Consider the following 17,522-nt stretch of genomic DNA (forward strand, 5'->3'; position numbering starts at 1 on the left):
AGGAAAGTCATGAACATTAATAAAATATTTACAATCAACAACCTTAATTTAACAACATCAATTCAACCATCATTTATTGAGAAGTTACATTAAGTCAGCATGGATATAAAAATGAATGGAATAAACTTCTTTCTCTCAAAGAGTCTCGTAGGAGAGTTACATATGATTTAAATAGAAAATTAGTGTTACAAATACTATAGCAAAGATGTACATTCAAAGCAAATTAGGGAAATAAGAAAGCACTGGATCTGTGAAGCGTTCAAAGAGATAGTTGGTCTTGTAATTTGACTTGGGGGACTTAGAGGGGTCATCAGCAGACAGAGGAGGAAAATCTGGTCAGAAGTTCTGTCCCTGGACATAACTTGTTAAATAAATAAGGTCACCACTACCTGGTGTCATTCCTTTCTCACTCCTTGCTTACTCTTGCCCCATGTCAGAGCATTCAGCCTTCCTAAATTCAGATTCTTTGGACAATCTAATATTATAGTTAGGGTACAGGCAAAGCTTTTGTAGCAGCAACAAGAAAGAACACAGATACATAAAGTAAACAACGACTTAAACAGAAAAAAAGTTCATTTCTTTCTCTCACAACATTTCTGAGTGTGTGGCCCAGATATGGCAGTGTGGCTTTGCCACCTTGACACAGAACTTTCAGATGTCACTATTTCCCAGTCAGTGGGAAGGAGGCAAGAGGAAGCCTTGGGAAAACAGCTCACCTTTGAGGAGATGACCTGGACACTGCCCACAACCTTTCCATTCATATACCATTAGTTCAGATTTTGTCACGTAGCCATTCTTAGGTACAAGGCAGGCTTGGATATGTAGACTCTACCCGGGTAGGCTGCAACAGCTAAAACTTGAGGGCTTCTCCTGTTGCAGGGAGAAGGGGAAATATGAGTATAGGGGAAAGGTAGCTGCCTCTATATACATGTTAACCAGCCTCTATGTCAACATAACATGGTACTTCTCAGAAATAAACCAGAGCTCTTTTCCTGAATTGGCACTACAGGCACTAAATAAGATATTCACCTATGGGTTGCTGTACCACTATTAATGTGACCTATATTATTTTTGTAAAGGCATATACCATGGAGTATCTGCAAGGACATCCTTGTATTTGTTGTTTTTTCTATAGTCTTCTATTTCTTCTTCTTCAAAAAAGACACCCTTTCCAAAGTTTGTATACCATGTCACTTTATAAATACAGAATTAGCCTCTACTTGATGTTCTTGGCCCACTTATTTCAAAGGAACAAATAAGTCATAATTGTCATTCAGTTGTTTTCTTTTTGCTTCATTTAAATTTTTTAATGTCTAATGCCCGCAATAGAACATTACGCATTCATATGCATTTCAGAGTTTTATTTGTTGGTTTCTGTACACTAGCAGTATCAGAAGTGTGGGAAAGAAATTTAATCATTGGATTATCAGAGTCAAAATAAAATTAACATTTGGAAATAATATATTTTAAAAACCAAATGGTAATATAAAAGAGAAGACAAAAGTCTCATGAGGGAAATATTCTGGATATGTTTACTTATGTCTCACCACATCTCTGGAGAATAAGAATTTTGCGGGGGGGGGGGGGTTACCTTCCTCAGGACCTTCATTGTGGAAATCATGTCATCTTTTGAGGTTCGTAGGAAAATGGATCATTCATGGCACTATCTCAGTTTTTTCTCATGAGTTTACTTCAAAATATGCTACTCACGGTCCATTACTCGTGAAGAGAAATAAGAGAAAAAGATGCTGTTCTTTTTATTTTTCTGTGCAATGCCAATTTTATTTTTTAACCCAATCCCATCATCCTTGTATTTATTTATGGATATCCTTAGATGGCCAAAAAAAGTCATTTCTGACCTACTACGGTACTTTGATGTTGCACAGTTACCTGCTGAATTATAGATATCTGGTTTTTGATGATTTGACACTTACTAAGGTTTTTTTGCACTCATTCCCTCTCTGCCCCCCTCTAATCAGATAGCCACAAGACTCTTCTACCAGTGGGGCCCAGAGTACAGAAAAAGCCAAGAAATTTTGCTTTAGACATTTTCTTTCTTACAAATCAAAATATATCCTCTTCACTCCATTGCCACTTTCAATCTTCCAATCCCTGTCAAGATACCTCAGAAAAATCTTCTCAATTTGTATGTCATAAAAGTCAGGAAATAGTTCATTGCTGACAAGTAAATTACACAAGCAAAACATATATACTCACAAAGAAAGTGACAGAAATTTAAAATAAAAAGGAAAAGTGCCAGGCAACTATAAAGTGTTTGAAAGTATTTATAAACTATGCAAAATTCTCTAATTCTTAACACCTTAACTGAAACTTGGTTTTCTTAAAGCATTATTACTGAAGATATGTATGTGTATTTTTGGTTTCATAAATTATTTATTCTTTTTACAAATTTATTGAGGTGATATTTGTTAATACGATCACATAACCTTCAAGTGCACATTTCTATGATACATGTGCCTACCACCCAAAGTCAAACCATCTTCCCTCACCATATATTTCCTCTGTGGAATTGATCCCCCTTGACTGTGATGTATTATTCTTTAATGCATTGTTGTATTCACTTTGTTAGTATTTTGTTTAAGATTTTTGTGTCTGTATTAATCAGAGATATTGGTCTGTAGTTTTCTACTGTTATCCTTGCCAGGTTTTGATATCAAGATTACTTTGGTCTCATAAAATGTGTTAGAAAGTATTTTCTATTCTCCAATTTTTTAGTAGAGTTTGAGAAGGACAGGTATCAAATCTTTTAATGTTTGGTAGAATTCACTAGTGAAGCCACCTGGTCCTGGATTCTTATTTTGGGGGGATCTTTTTGATGGTCATTTCAATTTCTTCATTGTTTATCAGTCTACTTAGATTTCCCATTTCTTCCTGATTCAGTCTAGGAAGGCTATATGTTTAGGAACTTATGTATCTTTTCCAGGTTATTGAATTTGAGGGCATATAGTCTTTCATAGTACTCTAGTGTGACCGTTTTATATCTCTGATATCTGTGATAACTTCTCTTTCATTTCTGATTTTGTTTACATGAGTCTTTTCCGTTTTTTCCCTGGTGCATCCAGCCAGTGGTTTGTCAATTTTGTTAGTGTTTTCAAAGAACCAGGTCTTTGTTGTATTGTTTGTATAGTCTTATTGTTCTCTGTTTCATTCCATTCTTCTCTTATTTTTATTATTTCTTTTCTTCTCATTTTGGGTTGCTTTTGTTTTTCTTTTTCAGTTCTTTAAGATATGTTGGTTGTTTACTTGGAATTTCTCTTGTTCCTTGAGATAAGCTTGTAGTGATATAAACTTCCTCTTATTACTGCTTTCACTGCATCCCAGTTTTGATATGCTGTATTGTCATTCCCATTTGCCTCTACATATCTTTTGAACACACATTTTATTTCTTCTTTGACCCAGTCATTTTTTAGTAGTATGTTGCTTAATCTCCACATATTTGTTGGTTTCTGTACTTCCTTTTGACAGTGGATTTATAATTTCAAAGCATTGTGGTCAGAGAATATGCTTGGTATAATTTCAATCTTCTTGAATTTATTGAAGCTAGTTTTGTAACCCAAAATATAGTCTATCCTTGAGAGTGTCCCATGGGCATTAGAGAAGAACATAGAATCTGATGGTCTGGGATGAAAGGCTCTGTAAATATCAATTATGTCCATTTGACCTCATGTCATTTAAGGCTGATATTTCTTTGTTGATTTTCTGTTTGGATGAACTGTCTAGAGCTATCAATGGAGTATTAAGTTCTCCAACTATGATTGTGTTTGTCTCTGTTTCTCTCTTTAGTTCTGTTAGTAGTTGCTTTATATATTTAGGTGCTTTCTGCTTGGGTGCATACATATTAAGAAGCATTATGTTTTCTTGATGTAGTGTCCCCTTTATCACTATAAAATGTCCACCTTTGTCTCGTGATCTTTGTTATCTCAAGACCTATTTTGTCAGATATAAGTATGGCTACTCCTGCTTTTCTGTGGATATTATTTGTTTGGAGACTCATTTTCCACCCTTTCACTTTGAATCTACCTTTGTCTTTGCAGCTTAGATGTATCTCCTGACAGCAGCATATGCTTGGTTGTGTTTTTTTTAAGTCTAATTTGCTACTTTGTGTCTCTTTATTGATGAATTCAGTCCATTTATATTTAGGGTAATTATTGATGTATGCGGATTTCCTATAGCCATTTTATCTTTTGTTTACTGGTCACTCTGAGCCTCCATGGATTCTTTTTCTTTGTGCTTCTGTCTGTTTTTGTTTGGTGGTATTCCATACTTCTTTCCTCTTTTTCCTCTATTTTTGTGTGTCTCAGTTTTGTGTGTGTGTGGTTACCACTAAATATAGGGGAAAAAAGTTTCATATATATAGCAGTCTTTTTTTTTTTTAATGCATGTAAACTGCATCCTCCTTTGCTAATTCAGGTCTTTTTTCCCTTCCCTTTTATGTTTTGTTGTCACAAATTATTCCTGTTTGTGCTCTAAGTTTGTTGGTGATCTTACTCATAGTGCTGTGACCTTTCTTTTTTATTTCAGGTAGAATAAAACCCTTGAGTATTTCCCACAATGGAGGTCTTCTGGTAATGAATTGCCTCAGCTTCTGTATGTCTGGAAAAGTCTTTACCTCTCCTTCATATTTGAAGGATAACTTTATTGGATATATTATTCTTGGCTAGTAATTTCTTTCTTCCAGTAGTTTGAATATTTGGTTCCACTCCATTTTGGCTTGTAGAGTTTCTGCTAGAAAGGTCAATGATAACCTAATGAGCTTTCCTTTACAGGTTACTTTCTTTTTTTCCCTGGCTCCCTTGAGAATTCTTTCTTTTTTTTCTAAAGGTTTGTTTGTTTGTTTGTTTGTTTATAGAGAGGGGAAAGGAGGGAGGGGGGGAAGAGAGGGAGAAAAACATCAATGTGTGGTTGCCTCTCATGCACCCCCAACTGGGGACTTGGCCCACAACCCAAGCATGTGCCCTGACTGGGAGTTGAACTGGTGACCCTTTGGTTTGCAGGCCAGCACTCAGTCCACTGAACCACACCAGCCAGGGTAAGAATTTTTCCTTTGTCATTAATTTTTGACAGTTTTAATACCATGTGATTTGGAAGCGGCCTCCTTAGACTTAGGTAAGTAGGTGTTACAATTGCTTCTTAGATTTGAGAAGCTAGTTCTTTCCATAGATTTGGGAAGTTCTCATCAACTATTTGTGAAGGCTCTTTGTTTCCTTCTCCCTCTCTTCTTCTTCTCGTATGTCTGGTATTCTTGTATTGCTTTTTCTAATGGAGTCAGATAGTTCTCATAGAGCTCTTTCATTTTTTTTTTTTTTTTTAATGCTCAGGTCTCTTTCTTCTTCCCTCTGCATTATTTCCAGATTTCTATCTTTGTTATCACTGATCCTTTCTTCTATTTGGTTTGCTCTATTTCCTATGTGTGCTAGTTCCTTTTTGATCTCTGTCATTGAAATCTTCTCATCCAGAATTTCTGTTTGGTTCTTTCTTAAAGTTTCAATCTCTTTGTTGAAGTAATTATTTTGTTTGTTGTTTTCTGAGCTCACTAAATTGCCTGTCTGTATTTTCTTGCATCTCTCTGAGTATTTTATGAATTTTAGTCTTGAACTCTCTGTCATTTATGTCATGTATTTCCATTTGTTTAAGTTTGTTTTCTGGAGATTTTTCATTTCCTTTCTGATCTGCCTCTCTACCATGATTAGTTATGGTATTGGATAGATTCCTTCTGTCTAGGCATCAATGTGTGATTGGCTCTTCTCTAGTAGATTAATGTAAAAAGGTCTTTCTATTCTTTTCTAGTAGATGACCCTGAACTAAAAGTTTTTTTTAGCTTTTGAGAGCCCAGTGTCAACTTGCCATCTTTGGCTGCTGTTAGTGTAGCTGTGATGCATTGGGGTTGGGTGGGGCTGGGGGAACCTGCCAATTTCTTTGTTGTTTTGCCCTCTCAGTAAAACATCCCTACACCCTGACCCCAGGACTGGTCTCAGAATACACCCTTTGTTTAGGCAGTAATATGATTCTGTAGTACTAGTTCGTGGGCTCTTAGAAAGTGTGCTCCGCAGCCTGATACCAAGAGGAAAGAAAGCCATGCTCTAGGAGGCAAAGGGGAGGTTAAAGGGAGGTGGCCAGGCTTCATGGCTTTGTTTCTTGGTCTGAAATGCTGACCATCTAACTAACCATGGCCACACTCCTGTGTTGTGTGTTCTTGCCCCGTTCTCTTGGCTCAGCTGCAGCTTCTTGCACTGCTCACTTCTGCAGGGGTGCCCACTGAGTCTCTTTGCTCCTCTTGGCTAAAGGGAGTGTCAGCCACCATCAGGTTCCTCCCCTCCCTAGCAGAGCCTCGCTGTGAGCTCCTTGCTGCCCAACTGTGTCCGTGGCTCATGTCAGCCCCTCTCCATTTTCATCTACCTCTTCTTTTCCACCTTGAACTGTTTCAATGTGCAGATTTCTCAGGCATATTTGTTCATTGAGCAGGGAATCCTTTGTTGAGTTATAGCTGTTTCAAACTGTTGAACTTCAAGGGGGAGAGACCAAGTGGATCTCTCATGCTGCCATTCCTCTGATGTCACTTTAAATGTTAATCTTATCTGTTACTATGATTCTTCTTTCTTAATAGTCTTACTAAAGAAATACAGTTGATTCTTGAATAGTACGGGTTTGAACTGCATGGGACCACTCAGATGCATATTCTTCTCAACAAATACAATTGGCCATTTCTGTCCTCTGGTTTCACATCTGCAGATTCAACGAAGCAAGAATCAAAAATTATTTAGTTTGTATTTTACCTAGTTTTATACAAATGTCGTGTCTAATTAGTTTTTATTTCAGGCATTTAATGGTTAGGAATGTCTTTGTGGGTTAGCTTGGGAGGGGCTGCCTACTATTTGCATTATTTTTATGGGAAATTAAATATATTCTTCCCAAAAAACTAAACTGTAAGGAAAGTTTTATTTTAAAAAGTATTTTAAGTTGAATAAGGCCTATATATGCTGTTGTTTTCTGGAAGAAAGATTAATATCTTTAATCACTATGTTCTCTGAGTCAGGCAAAAGGAAAAATGCAATAAGAGAAAGAAGATAAATGAGGACACACCTCTTAGTTCATTTAACTTGTTGATGTTTGCTCTGCAATAACACCAGCTAGGATGAGGTAATTCACTGTAATTAGAGCTGCCAGTGGCAGGTGGGTGATTCAGAGAAAGACATTTGTCAACAGACTCTAGTTTAGACAGTGGATAGAAGTTAAACTAAAATCCCACAGCACTGATGGCTTGCTTGCCTCCAAAGGTAGTAGAAAAAGTTGGTCTTCATCCTCCCTGAATGCCTTTTGGAGTCCTCTCCCTTGCCTTGGCCTTACATTCTTTCTTCATTCTGCCTCCTTGTTGCCCAGGATGTTCTATGTGGCCCATAGAACAGTGTAGTTTCAGCTACGAGCGACAAGCAGATGGGGAGAGAGGCAGCTGATTTTGTAATCCTCTGCAATTGAAATACATTAACTGTCATATGCTCCATCTGTTTAGAACAATCATCCTACCTAGATTCTAAAGATTCCTATTGTTAAATTCCCATTAAGAGCATGGGAGAAAGTAGCTTATTCATAATGCTGTCTTTGGCGGGGGGGGGGGGCAGACTATTTTTAGGTGGGGAAAAACTTGATAAATCTTATATACACATGTGTTCCCAGGGGCTTATAAGTGATGAAATGATATTATTAATAATAAATTTATCATTTACTGGGATCCTAGTATATACTAGACATTTTACATATGCCATTTATTTTATGCAACCCAGCAGTGGTGTTATTTTGTTTATGAAGAAGTTAAAATTTATAAAAATTAAATACAGCATATTAGCAATGTGCTCTATTTTTCATGAAACCCTTGGACAACCTCAGTCAGGGTCTTAAAGAAAAGGCAGCATTATTTTGCATGCATATGCTCCACAGAAGAAATTTGGATATAAGAAATGAGAGGAACATGAAAAATACCATTTTCTCTCATAGAAGGGAGTAGCGAATATCTCTTTTGATATTAAATTTGGTAATTTAATACCATCTAAGATATTCCTGTTAACATGCCTACTGTCAATTGTTCTTTTGGAAATCATCCCCAAGCTGTAAAAAAGGGCTCCTATGACATGGTGTCTGCTCTGCTCAAATACAACACCAGCCTCGACCAGCCCTGTGTCAAGCGGTGGTCGGCAATGCATGAAGCAGCCAAGCAAGGCCGCAAAGATCTCATCGCTCTGCTGCTGAAGCACGGAGGCAATGTCCACCTGAGAGACGGGTTTGGAGTCACACCATTAGGTGTGGCTGCTGAGTACGGTCACTGTGATGTGTTGGAACACCTAATCCACAAAGGTACGTGGAAAGCAGTTGCATGTTCCTGACTTTTCTCCTGCCCCTCTGATTTCCTTTTCTCTGTTACTCGCTGGCTTTTCTTCTTCTCCTGAATGTAACTGGGCATGAGGCTCGGCTACCCAGCTTTCAATAGCCCCCGCAAAACCCTCTATTCCACAACTCAGTTAAGCCCTACTCACGGGTACCTGCAAACTTGCATGTGCAGCCCTGATTGCTCTCTCTAGAAACAGCCCATTTTCACACAGAAGACTCACCAGGGTTTCATACTCATCTTCTCCTAAACTGAATTCCTCTTCTTTTACACTATTGATTTAATAATTTCTCTCATCCAAGACTGAAAGCTTAGATTTATCTCTAATTCTTTCATCACCTTCTTTTTCAAGTCCAGCCAGTGGCTGAGCGCTCCAGTGTCTCACTCGCCTGCTCTCCTTGGCTGTCCCTCTGGTTTGCATCGTGGTCAGGCCCCTCACATCTTCTCTGGAAATGCACTCGTTTCTTAACTTTTCTCCAGGTTTCCAGTCACCCCACTGGAGAATGCTCACTGCATACTGAACCCAGCTCCTCTGCCTAAAGGACAGCTGCCATAGCGTAAATAAGTCAAAGAATCCTCAGGGGCTCCCACGGCCCAGTGAATCGTGCAGAGGTCCCCACTACGTCATCCTGCATTGTTTTACTGGGTGTATCCTTCCCAACTTCCATCTTATGCCCTGCACTCCCGCCAAATTAGATGACAGTACTCCCAAGCGCACCTCACATTTTGCCGTCTGAGTTGAGGTCAACTCTTTGCCTTCGTCTGGAATTTCGTCCAACATAATTCCAAATCAGTTTCTTGAGACACCTCCTCCCTTAAAGCCTTCTCTAACTCTGCTCAACAGTTGGTGATGTTGCCCCTCTTTGAAACCACCAAATGTTTTTTGCAACTACAGAACCAGGAATTAGGAAACCCAATTCAGAAACTGGTTTCTGCCACTTACTCATTGCCTGCTGGTCCTCACTTTTCTCATCTATAAATAAAGGCTAGGAACACATGACTCCTGAGGATTATCAGTGAGGAAAAGACCAACATTTTTGAGGCCCCCAAAGCACAACTTCATTTAATTATTAAATAAGTACTATGACATTAGCTGTGTTGCCCCAGTTTAGATGAGGAGATGGAGGTTCATAGAAGTCAATAGCTAGCCCCCAACTCCCAAGGTCGGCAGCAGAGCCGTAGTGCAGACACAGGCCTCTTTCCCCCACGTTGAGCCTGCTGGTCTTGATGTCGCGTCAGTGTTGCAGTTTGTGTTCTTTGATGACTTTTTGTTTCATGTCCCCTCTCATTTTCTTAAAGTGGAGTCATTCATGTTAGGATCTCCTCTTGAGTCACACACAGTGTTTATTCATAGAGTGCAGTTGATAAATATTTGTTCAAAATGAAACAGAGTGTTAACTGTTGTCTTATGACTTAAAAGTCTAACTATCCCTTTTCCTGGGGTATTTGTCTGCTGTAGAAATTGACTCACTTCTCAGATGTTCTCATGATACAAAGATTTTCTGATAAAATGAAATATGCTGCATAATTGTTTATTAAAAATGTTGAGAACATAGATGTTCTTAACTTTATAGTTTTAATATTAAGTCCTTACCAGAAAAGAAAACAGACTATCTTTAAGGAGCCTATCTTGACAATCCATCCAGTTATCACCATGCCATGTGTTTACACTGCCAGGGGGTGATGTGTATGCTTTGGCGGATGATGGGGCGTCGGTGCTGTTTGACGCGGCAGGAGGAGGTAATCCTGACTGCATTTCTCTCCTGCTGGAATATGGAGGAAGTGGAAATGTGCCTAACAGAGCAGGGCATCTTCCCATACACCGAGCTGCCTACGAGGGACATTATCTGTGAGTGATAAATCATATGATGATCATCTTAAATTAAAACATACAAAATTGCATATACGATATAATCACAAGTCTCTCTATATAATAACCCCCATCATCAAAAAGAAATAGTCAAAATGTTCAAAAGTTTTGTTCCTCTAAGCATTTGTTTGATTCTCCCCTTCTTTTTATATTTTTTACTTTTAAAAATTAAAAAAATTAATTATAGTTGACATATAACATCATATTAGTTTGAGATGTACATCATAGTGTTTAGACATTTACATACCTTATGAAGTGCTCAGCCTGATAAGTCTAGTACTGATCTGACACCATGTATGTTATGACAATATTATTGACTATATTCCCTATGCTGTATTTTACATCCCTGTGACATTTTTTATAACTGGCAATTTGTATTTCTTTTTTTTTTCTTTGCCTTCATTTTTTTCACCCATCCTCTAAGAGGCCCACACCAAGACACATCATATATGTTTTTGTGCTTTATATATAAACTGAATTTATACTACTTTTATAGTGGAGAGTTTCTCTTTTAGAAGTAATTTACACATGAGAATTCTTCACAAGCCACCCAAATATGCCTTTCTGTTTTTTTAAAGTATGCTACAGAGTTTCTAAAACTTTTGCTCTTTGCAAAGAATCAAAATTTGTGAAAATAGTATCAATATTACTCTATTTAGCAGCATGTATGGATGTTATAATGTCCGATATATCATTGAGTAAAGATATTTCACTGTAAGTATAGATTTCTTTATTAAAAAAAATTATTGGATAGATTCTTAAATCACAAAATGTGACACAATTGACATATCAATAGAAGTCTATAATCATGATAGTAAACTACTGCCATGAGAGATTCATTTTAGTCAATTAAGTATATTTAATACATTAAAAAACTTTGAAATACTTAGGTTTTATCACCTTCAGTGGCTACATTAGCTAGGTAGCCAATGACATAATTGACTCTAAGTGACATGTTGTTAAAGTTTACCTGGATTTGTTCCCAGGGTGTTCATAAATTCACACATGGTAGCTCTGAATTAGGCACAAGAGATCAAGTTATCCTTACTGGTGGCTCTTATGCATGTCTAGTTGGTCAGTGAAGTGTGAAATTTACAAGTATCGCTAGTCCTTAGAAACATAAGCTCTGGTTAATTATCTCATTTGGACAGATATAAGGTTGATGAAATAATAAAAACTCTTCTTATGGCTAATAATTCAATCTCAAGTTATATTGAAGCAGACAGGATATACACGGCCTGTCTGTATGGATATTAAAGTATGGATAGCTCAAAAAGCAGTGGAAGAGTATTAACAATAATGAGAATTCAAGAGTTTTAAATTCTAATCCTTGCTCCATGTGTGTGTAACCTTGGACAAGTCATTTCACTTTCCAGACTTCATATGACTTTTCTGTTAAATGAAGGAGTTGCACTTAAGTGACGTTCAAGGTTACTTCAGCTTTAACTTCCTGTGACTCCATGATTCTAATAATGATCAAGATTGTGAAACATTTCTCTATGACATCAGATGGATTTACTTTTCTTTTATATTCTTCATTAAATAGCATTTGTTGCTGATAAATTTTATGTTGTTCAGAGAAGAAAATATGGGGAGGGTTCCTGAAGAACCAAAATTCTAGGACCAAACATAAGATCCAGCATGATCCCAGGAATATTTGGAATGGGAAGCTAAATAAAACCTAAATTAACCACCACCACCACCAAACCTATAGCTGACGTCATTCGTAACAGTGGAAGATGAATGCGTTTTCCTCTAAAACAAGGACAAGGGAAGTTAATGTCATAGCCTCTGAATCTTCCTCTGGCTCTTCAATTGCAACCCATTTTCCTCTTCTGTATCAATAAAATTATGTTTATAACTTCTAACACAACTATGCTAAAGTGCACTAAACTAAGTAGCAGGAAGTCTATGATCAAAAGTTAAGTGTGTTTATACAAGATTATCTAGCAAAAGTAAAGGAAACTAAACAAACTGCATTCATTCCTCTAGTGAGGAAGCTGGTTTAATTAATTTTTTTGATTGTCTTCATGCCATGTGGATATTTGATTAAAAATTTTTTTTTTTATTTTTAGTGCACTGAAATATCTTATCCCAGTAACGTCCAAAAACGCAATCCGGAAAAGTGGGCTAACACCAATTCATTCAGCAGCAGATGGGCAAAATGTACAGTGCCTGGAACTGCTCATTGAAAATGGTTTTGATGTCAATGCCCTGCTTGCTGACCACATTTCTGAGAGCTATGACGACGAGAGGAAGACTGCGCTCTATTTTGCTGTTTCTAACAATGATATCCGTTGCACAGAAGTCCTTCTGAATGCAGGTGCAGACCCAAACTTAGATCCCCTCAACTGTCTACTTGTGGCTGTGAGGGCCAATAATCATGAAATTGTCCGGCTGCTTCTCACCCATGGAGCTAATGTCAACTGTTATTTTATGCATGTGAATGACACTCGTTTCCCCAGTGCCATTCAGTATGCCCTAAATGATGAGGTAATGTTGAGGCTGTTGCTGAATAATGGCTATCAAGTGGAGCTCTGCTTTGAGTGCATGCACGGGGACATCTTTGGGAATTCATTTGTGTGGTCAGAGATAGAGGAAGAGGTACTGCCGGGATGGACCTCTTGTGTAATAAAGGATAACCCGGTGAGTTACATTCTTTCATTCTGCATATTGGGTTATCATCATAACTTCGACTCATTTAGAGATGTAACAAGAAAAGAAAAATCAACTCTAACTTTTATATTTTTCTTGTTCTTGAATTTTTGCTGGCATAATGTGGGGATATAAGCATAAAACTAGGCACCAAAGTTGGTGTTTACTTTTATTGAATTGGAAACTGAATGTCGAAGAGTGTAAAAATGTATATAGTTAATGACTTATGCTTATTCAGTGGAATATTGGGGCTAGAAACATGGAAAGAATAATCATGGAAAGAAGCATGATTCTTCCATGTTATGTTGACCACAATCACATCAGAGCCATGCATGTAGTAACTTCAGGACCTATAGTTTCACAGAAATAAGCAAACAATTTACTTTTTGCTTTCGTTCATTATAAGGATGGACTTTTCATTCCCTGAAAAAGGACAAAGATAGTAATTTTCATAACAAAATTGAATGTTTATGTATATGGTATATTAAAAGTACTGCTATATTAAATTATATCAATTCTCTCAGTTCTGTGAGTTTATTACAGTTCCTTGGATGAAACACTTGGCAGGCAGCGTTATTCGTGTATTAATAGATTACATGGATTATATCCCCCTGTGTGCTAAACTCAAGTCTGCACTGGAAGTACAGAGAGAATGGCCAGAAATCCGTCAAATACTAGGTAAAAACAAGTTTTGTTTACAAAAGTTTTTATGAAAAATGTCTATAGGGGAAATTTCTTAATGTTATCTTTGATACTTTTTCAGTGTTACCTTATTTTCAAAATTATGTGTTTGAAAATCAACCTTAATATTTTGATTTAAGATACTAATTTTTTGCTTTTCTTGAAACTTTCCAACACCGTAATTTTATATTGGGTAATATTAAAACTATATTAACATTTAACTAGAACTCATTTTTTAAAGTTAACTCCTATAATATCATAAATGTAGACTGTAATCTCCATATGGGTAGGGATCTATTTTGTTTATTTTTATATTTTCAAGGCTTAGCATAATTCATAGTATGTGGTAAATATTAAATAATCACTAAGTAAATGAATGAATGGTATGAATTAGAATTATCCTTTTTGATATGCTCTCTCTCAGGTATTTATTGACAAATTCCTACCATCAAAACTTTGTATTATAGACAGGATACTTTGTATTATTCTCTAGGTTAAAGTTTAGTTATAATGATAAAAATAAATCTTATTACAAATATTTCAATATAATTGCATCTAAAATTACTTCAAATACATATAGAAACAGAGAGATTAGAGAGGTTTTCTCTTTCAAAATATTTGTCTGGAAAAATAAACTGTAAAACCTACTTAGACATCAATTTCATGAGCCTAAAGAAATATGATATAACTTTACATTTATATATTCTGGCACTCTTAATAAACCTACATCAGCCTTGAATGGAATAACAAAACCGCAATAACCGATTCTTTAGGATCAGGTAAGTTTTATGTAAATTAGGTAGATTATATTTTTCAGTCAACAAGATGAAACTTAAGTGTTGAGCTGAATTACATACCAAGTTTGTTAGGTATAAAGTTCTATAAAAAGAAATCTGAGTGATAAAGTGGTTTTCATTTAAACAGTTTCAACCATAGTCTCATACATTAAGTTAACTCATCTGAATTTTGTGAGAACGATGGAGACTTTGATTGGCTAGAAAAAGTGATAATTCAACCTAGTGCAGATTTGGGGATAAGCTTGGATCTTACTCAAATGACTTACCCTGGAGTGAGTTCTACAAAAGCAAAGTGAGTTCCACTTTGTGGAAATAAAACTGGAATCTTAAGAGAATCTGTTGAGTAATGCAGCATTGTGGGCCTAGAAATTGATATCAGGGCTCAGATGGAAGTTAAGATGGGATGAAATCCCGGCCTTGTCTAGGAGTAGGATTGCTGGGTTGTATATATCATTCAGGGCTGATATTTTCATGGAGACAAATGTCAATTTATTGTACCATTCGTGTCTTATTGAGGAGAAGGGGGATTTTTTTTATTTTCTAAAAATAACCAAATAGTCATACTAGCTGTGTGATTTTGACAAACTTATTTACCTTTTTTATCCAAGGTTTTCCCACTGCAAAATGGGGCTACAATAGTAGTTACCTCATAAGGTTGTCCTGGGAATTTAAAAAGATGACGCAAGGTGCTTAGCATACTATCTCAAATAATAAAAAACACAATAAATATAGCTATTTAAAAAACTACAATATTTTATTACATGGTAAGTTTATGTGAAGTACAAAATGTACATGTAAAGTATATCATGAAATCCTCACAACTTGAAGAGTTGGGTGTTATCATGCTAATTTTTATCATTGAAAAACTATGGCTAAGGGAACTATATAACAGTCTGGACCCTAGGAATTCATGAAAAACCGGGCTGTCGGGTTCCTTCTCCGAACTGAGGCCCACATTGGGAGTGACATCAAAATCAAGCAGTACAGGGGTGAGAGTCCACATGGGCGGGGGGGTGGCAAACACAATCAGGAGACCTCAGGGAGAAAGATACCGTACTTTGGACCATCGCAAGAAGACAACAGAATAGGAAACTCTGTTAGGTTAAAAGCGCTATCTTGGACCTAACTTCCTCCCAGAAATTCAGGAAAACTAAATTCACATGAAAATGAGCAACAGAAAATTATTGCAGTCAAATCTCATATAAATTTATTACAAGAAAAAGTAGAAATAGATATGTCAAAATTTTTGAAATCTTGTCAATACTCTTGTGTAGGGATAGCACACAGGTGACAAAGGCCTAAGAGAAGTGATTACTGTAAAAGCTAGAATAGCAGTTCCTTACAGGGGAGGAATAAATAAAGCTTGGGATGGATTGTGGAAGGAATTCTGGGGTGGCTGGGGCAGTCTATTTATGACCTGGGAGGTAATTAAAGATGTTGACCTAATAATCACTTACAATAGCTTAAGAAACTATGCATTTGTTCGGTTGCTCTATCTATATTTTATTTTACAACAAAAAGGCTAAACATTTTGGAGATTGTAAGGACAAAAGCCCCAGAGCTTAGACAAATTAGTTTTCCAAAGTTGTAGGCATAAATAATAACAAAGCAAGAATTTGAACCCTTGTCTGTCTCAATTCAAAACATTGGCTTTTTCTCTAGTACTACTCTGCTTCCAGTCATAGAACAGGTATTGCTTCTAGCTGGTAGTTATTTTTCAATGTGTTTATACTGAAAAGGAATGACCAATTCCTATGACTTCAGAAAGGCAATCCAAGTAAAAATAAGAGGAAGGTTTTTGGTTTTTTCAGTCATACATTATTGCAGTTAGTTGATTGCTATGAGTATGGTTAACCACTGGATGTCAGGATTCCTCCAGGTATACAAGAGGCAGTCTATTTGTTTTGTTTTTTAAATTATATTTTATTGATTATGCTATTACAGTTGTCCTGATTTTTCCCCCTTTGTTCCTCTCCCCCCAGCAACCCACACTCTCTCAGGCAACCCCCCGACGCTTGTTCATATTTATAGGTCATGCATGTAGATTCTTCAGCTACTCCCTTTCCTGTACTGTACTTTCATCCCCGGGGCTATTCTGTAACTACCTATTTGTACTTCTTTATCCCCTCACTTCTCAGCCATTCTCCCACAGCTACCCTCCCATCTTTTAATCTTTAACATTTGTCATGTTAATTATGATGTGGGCCTCCTTGCATCCACCTTGTTTGGGATTCTCTGTGCTTCCTGGACTTGCATGTCTATTTCCTTCACAAAATTAGGGAAGTTTTCTTTCATTATTTTTTCAACTAGATATCCAATTTCTTGCTCTTTCTCTTCTCCTTCTGGTACCCCTATGAAATGAATGGTGGATTGCTTAAAGTTGTCCCACAGGCTGCTTGCACTATCCTCGTTTTTTTGGATTCTCTTTTCTTGTTGTTCTGATTGGTTATTTTTTGCTTCCTTATGTTCCAAATAATTGATTTGACTCTCAGCTTCATCCACGTTACTGTTGTTTCCCTATGAATTATTCTTTATTTCAATTAGTGTATCCTTCGTTTCTGACTGGATCTTTTTTATGCTGTTTAGGCAGGTCCTTACTAAGTTCCTTGAGAACATTCTTATAACCACTGTTTGAACTCTGAATCTGATTGATTTTTTATCTCCATTTCTTTTAGCTCTTTTTCTGGAGTTCTGACCTGTCCTGTCATTTGGGCCATGTTTCTTTTTCTCCTTGTTTTGGAAAGCTCCATGTGTTTGTTTCTATGTATTAGGTAGAACTGCTTTGACTCCGTGTCTTGACAGTATGGCCTAATGTAGTAGGTGTCCTTTAGGGTCTAGAGGCACAGGTTTCCCTATCACCCAAGCTGAGTACTTGAGTTATACCCTCCATGTGGGCTGAGTACACCCTCCACTTGTAGTTGAGCCTTGGTTGCTGTTGGCAGATGAATGGGGAGATTTACTCAGGCCAGCCAGCTGCAAGGATTGGCTGTGAACACTTACCACCAACCTCTGCCCTCTAAGGAGGATCAGCTGTGCAGGGGCAGGGTGATGGTCGTCCAATGCGGTCTGTAGCTGTCCACTGGGTACGCTGGCCCTGGGGTTTCTCAGGTGGTGCATGCCA

At 37.1% G+C, this 17,522-nt stretch overlaps 1 protein-coding gene across 4 annotated transcripts in view; it reads left to right on the plus strand.

Annotated features, from left to right (window-relative positions):
- ASB15 (ankyrin repeat and SOCS box containing 15) overlaps nt 1-17,522 on the plus strand; it is a 34,379-nt gene that overhangs the window by 14,773 nt on the left and 2,084 nt on the right. For all 4 annotated transcript variants that reach the window (XM_054564408.1, XM_054564409.1, XM_054564410.1 and 1 more), the window contains 4 exons: nt 8,122-8,367; nt 10,076-10,247; nt 12,344-12,914; nt 13,448-13,601. In XM_054564408.1, coding sequence (XP_054420383.1) covers nt 8,122-8,367; nt 10,076-10,247; nt 12,344-12,914; nt 13,448-13,601 — 1,143 coding nt within the window. The remainder of the gene's footprint in view (nt 1-8,121; nt 8,368-10,075; nt 10,248-12,343; nt 12,915-13,447; nt 13,602-17,522) is intronic.

Source organism: Pteronotus mesoamericanus, unplaced genomic scaffold, assembly GCF_021234165.1.
Source record: "Pteronotus mesoamericanus isolate MK-2021 breed Mesoamerican mustached bat unplaced genomic scaffold, CSHL_Meso_final scaffold_85, whole genome shotgun sequence".
Taxonomy (NCBI): Eukaryota; Metazoa; Chordata; class Mammalia; order Chiroptera; family Mormoopidae; genus Pteronotus; species Pteronotus mesoamericanus.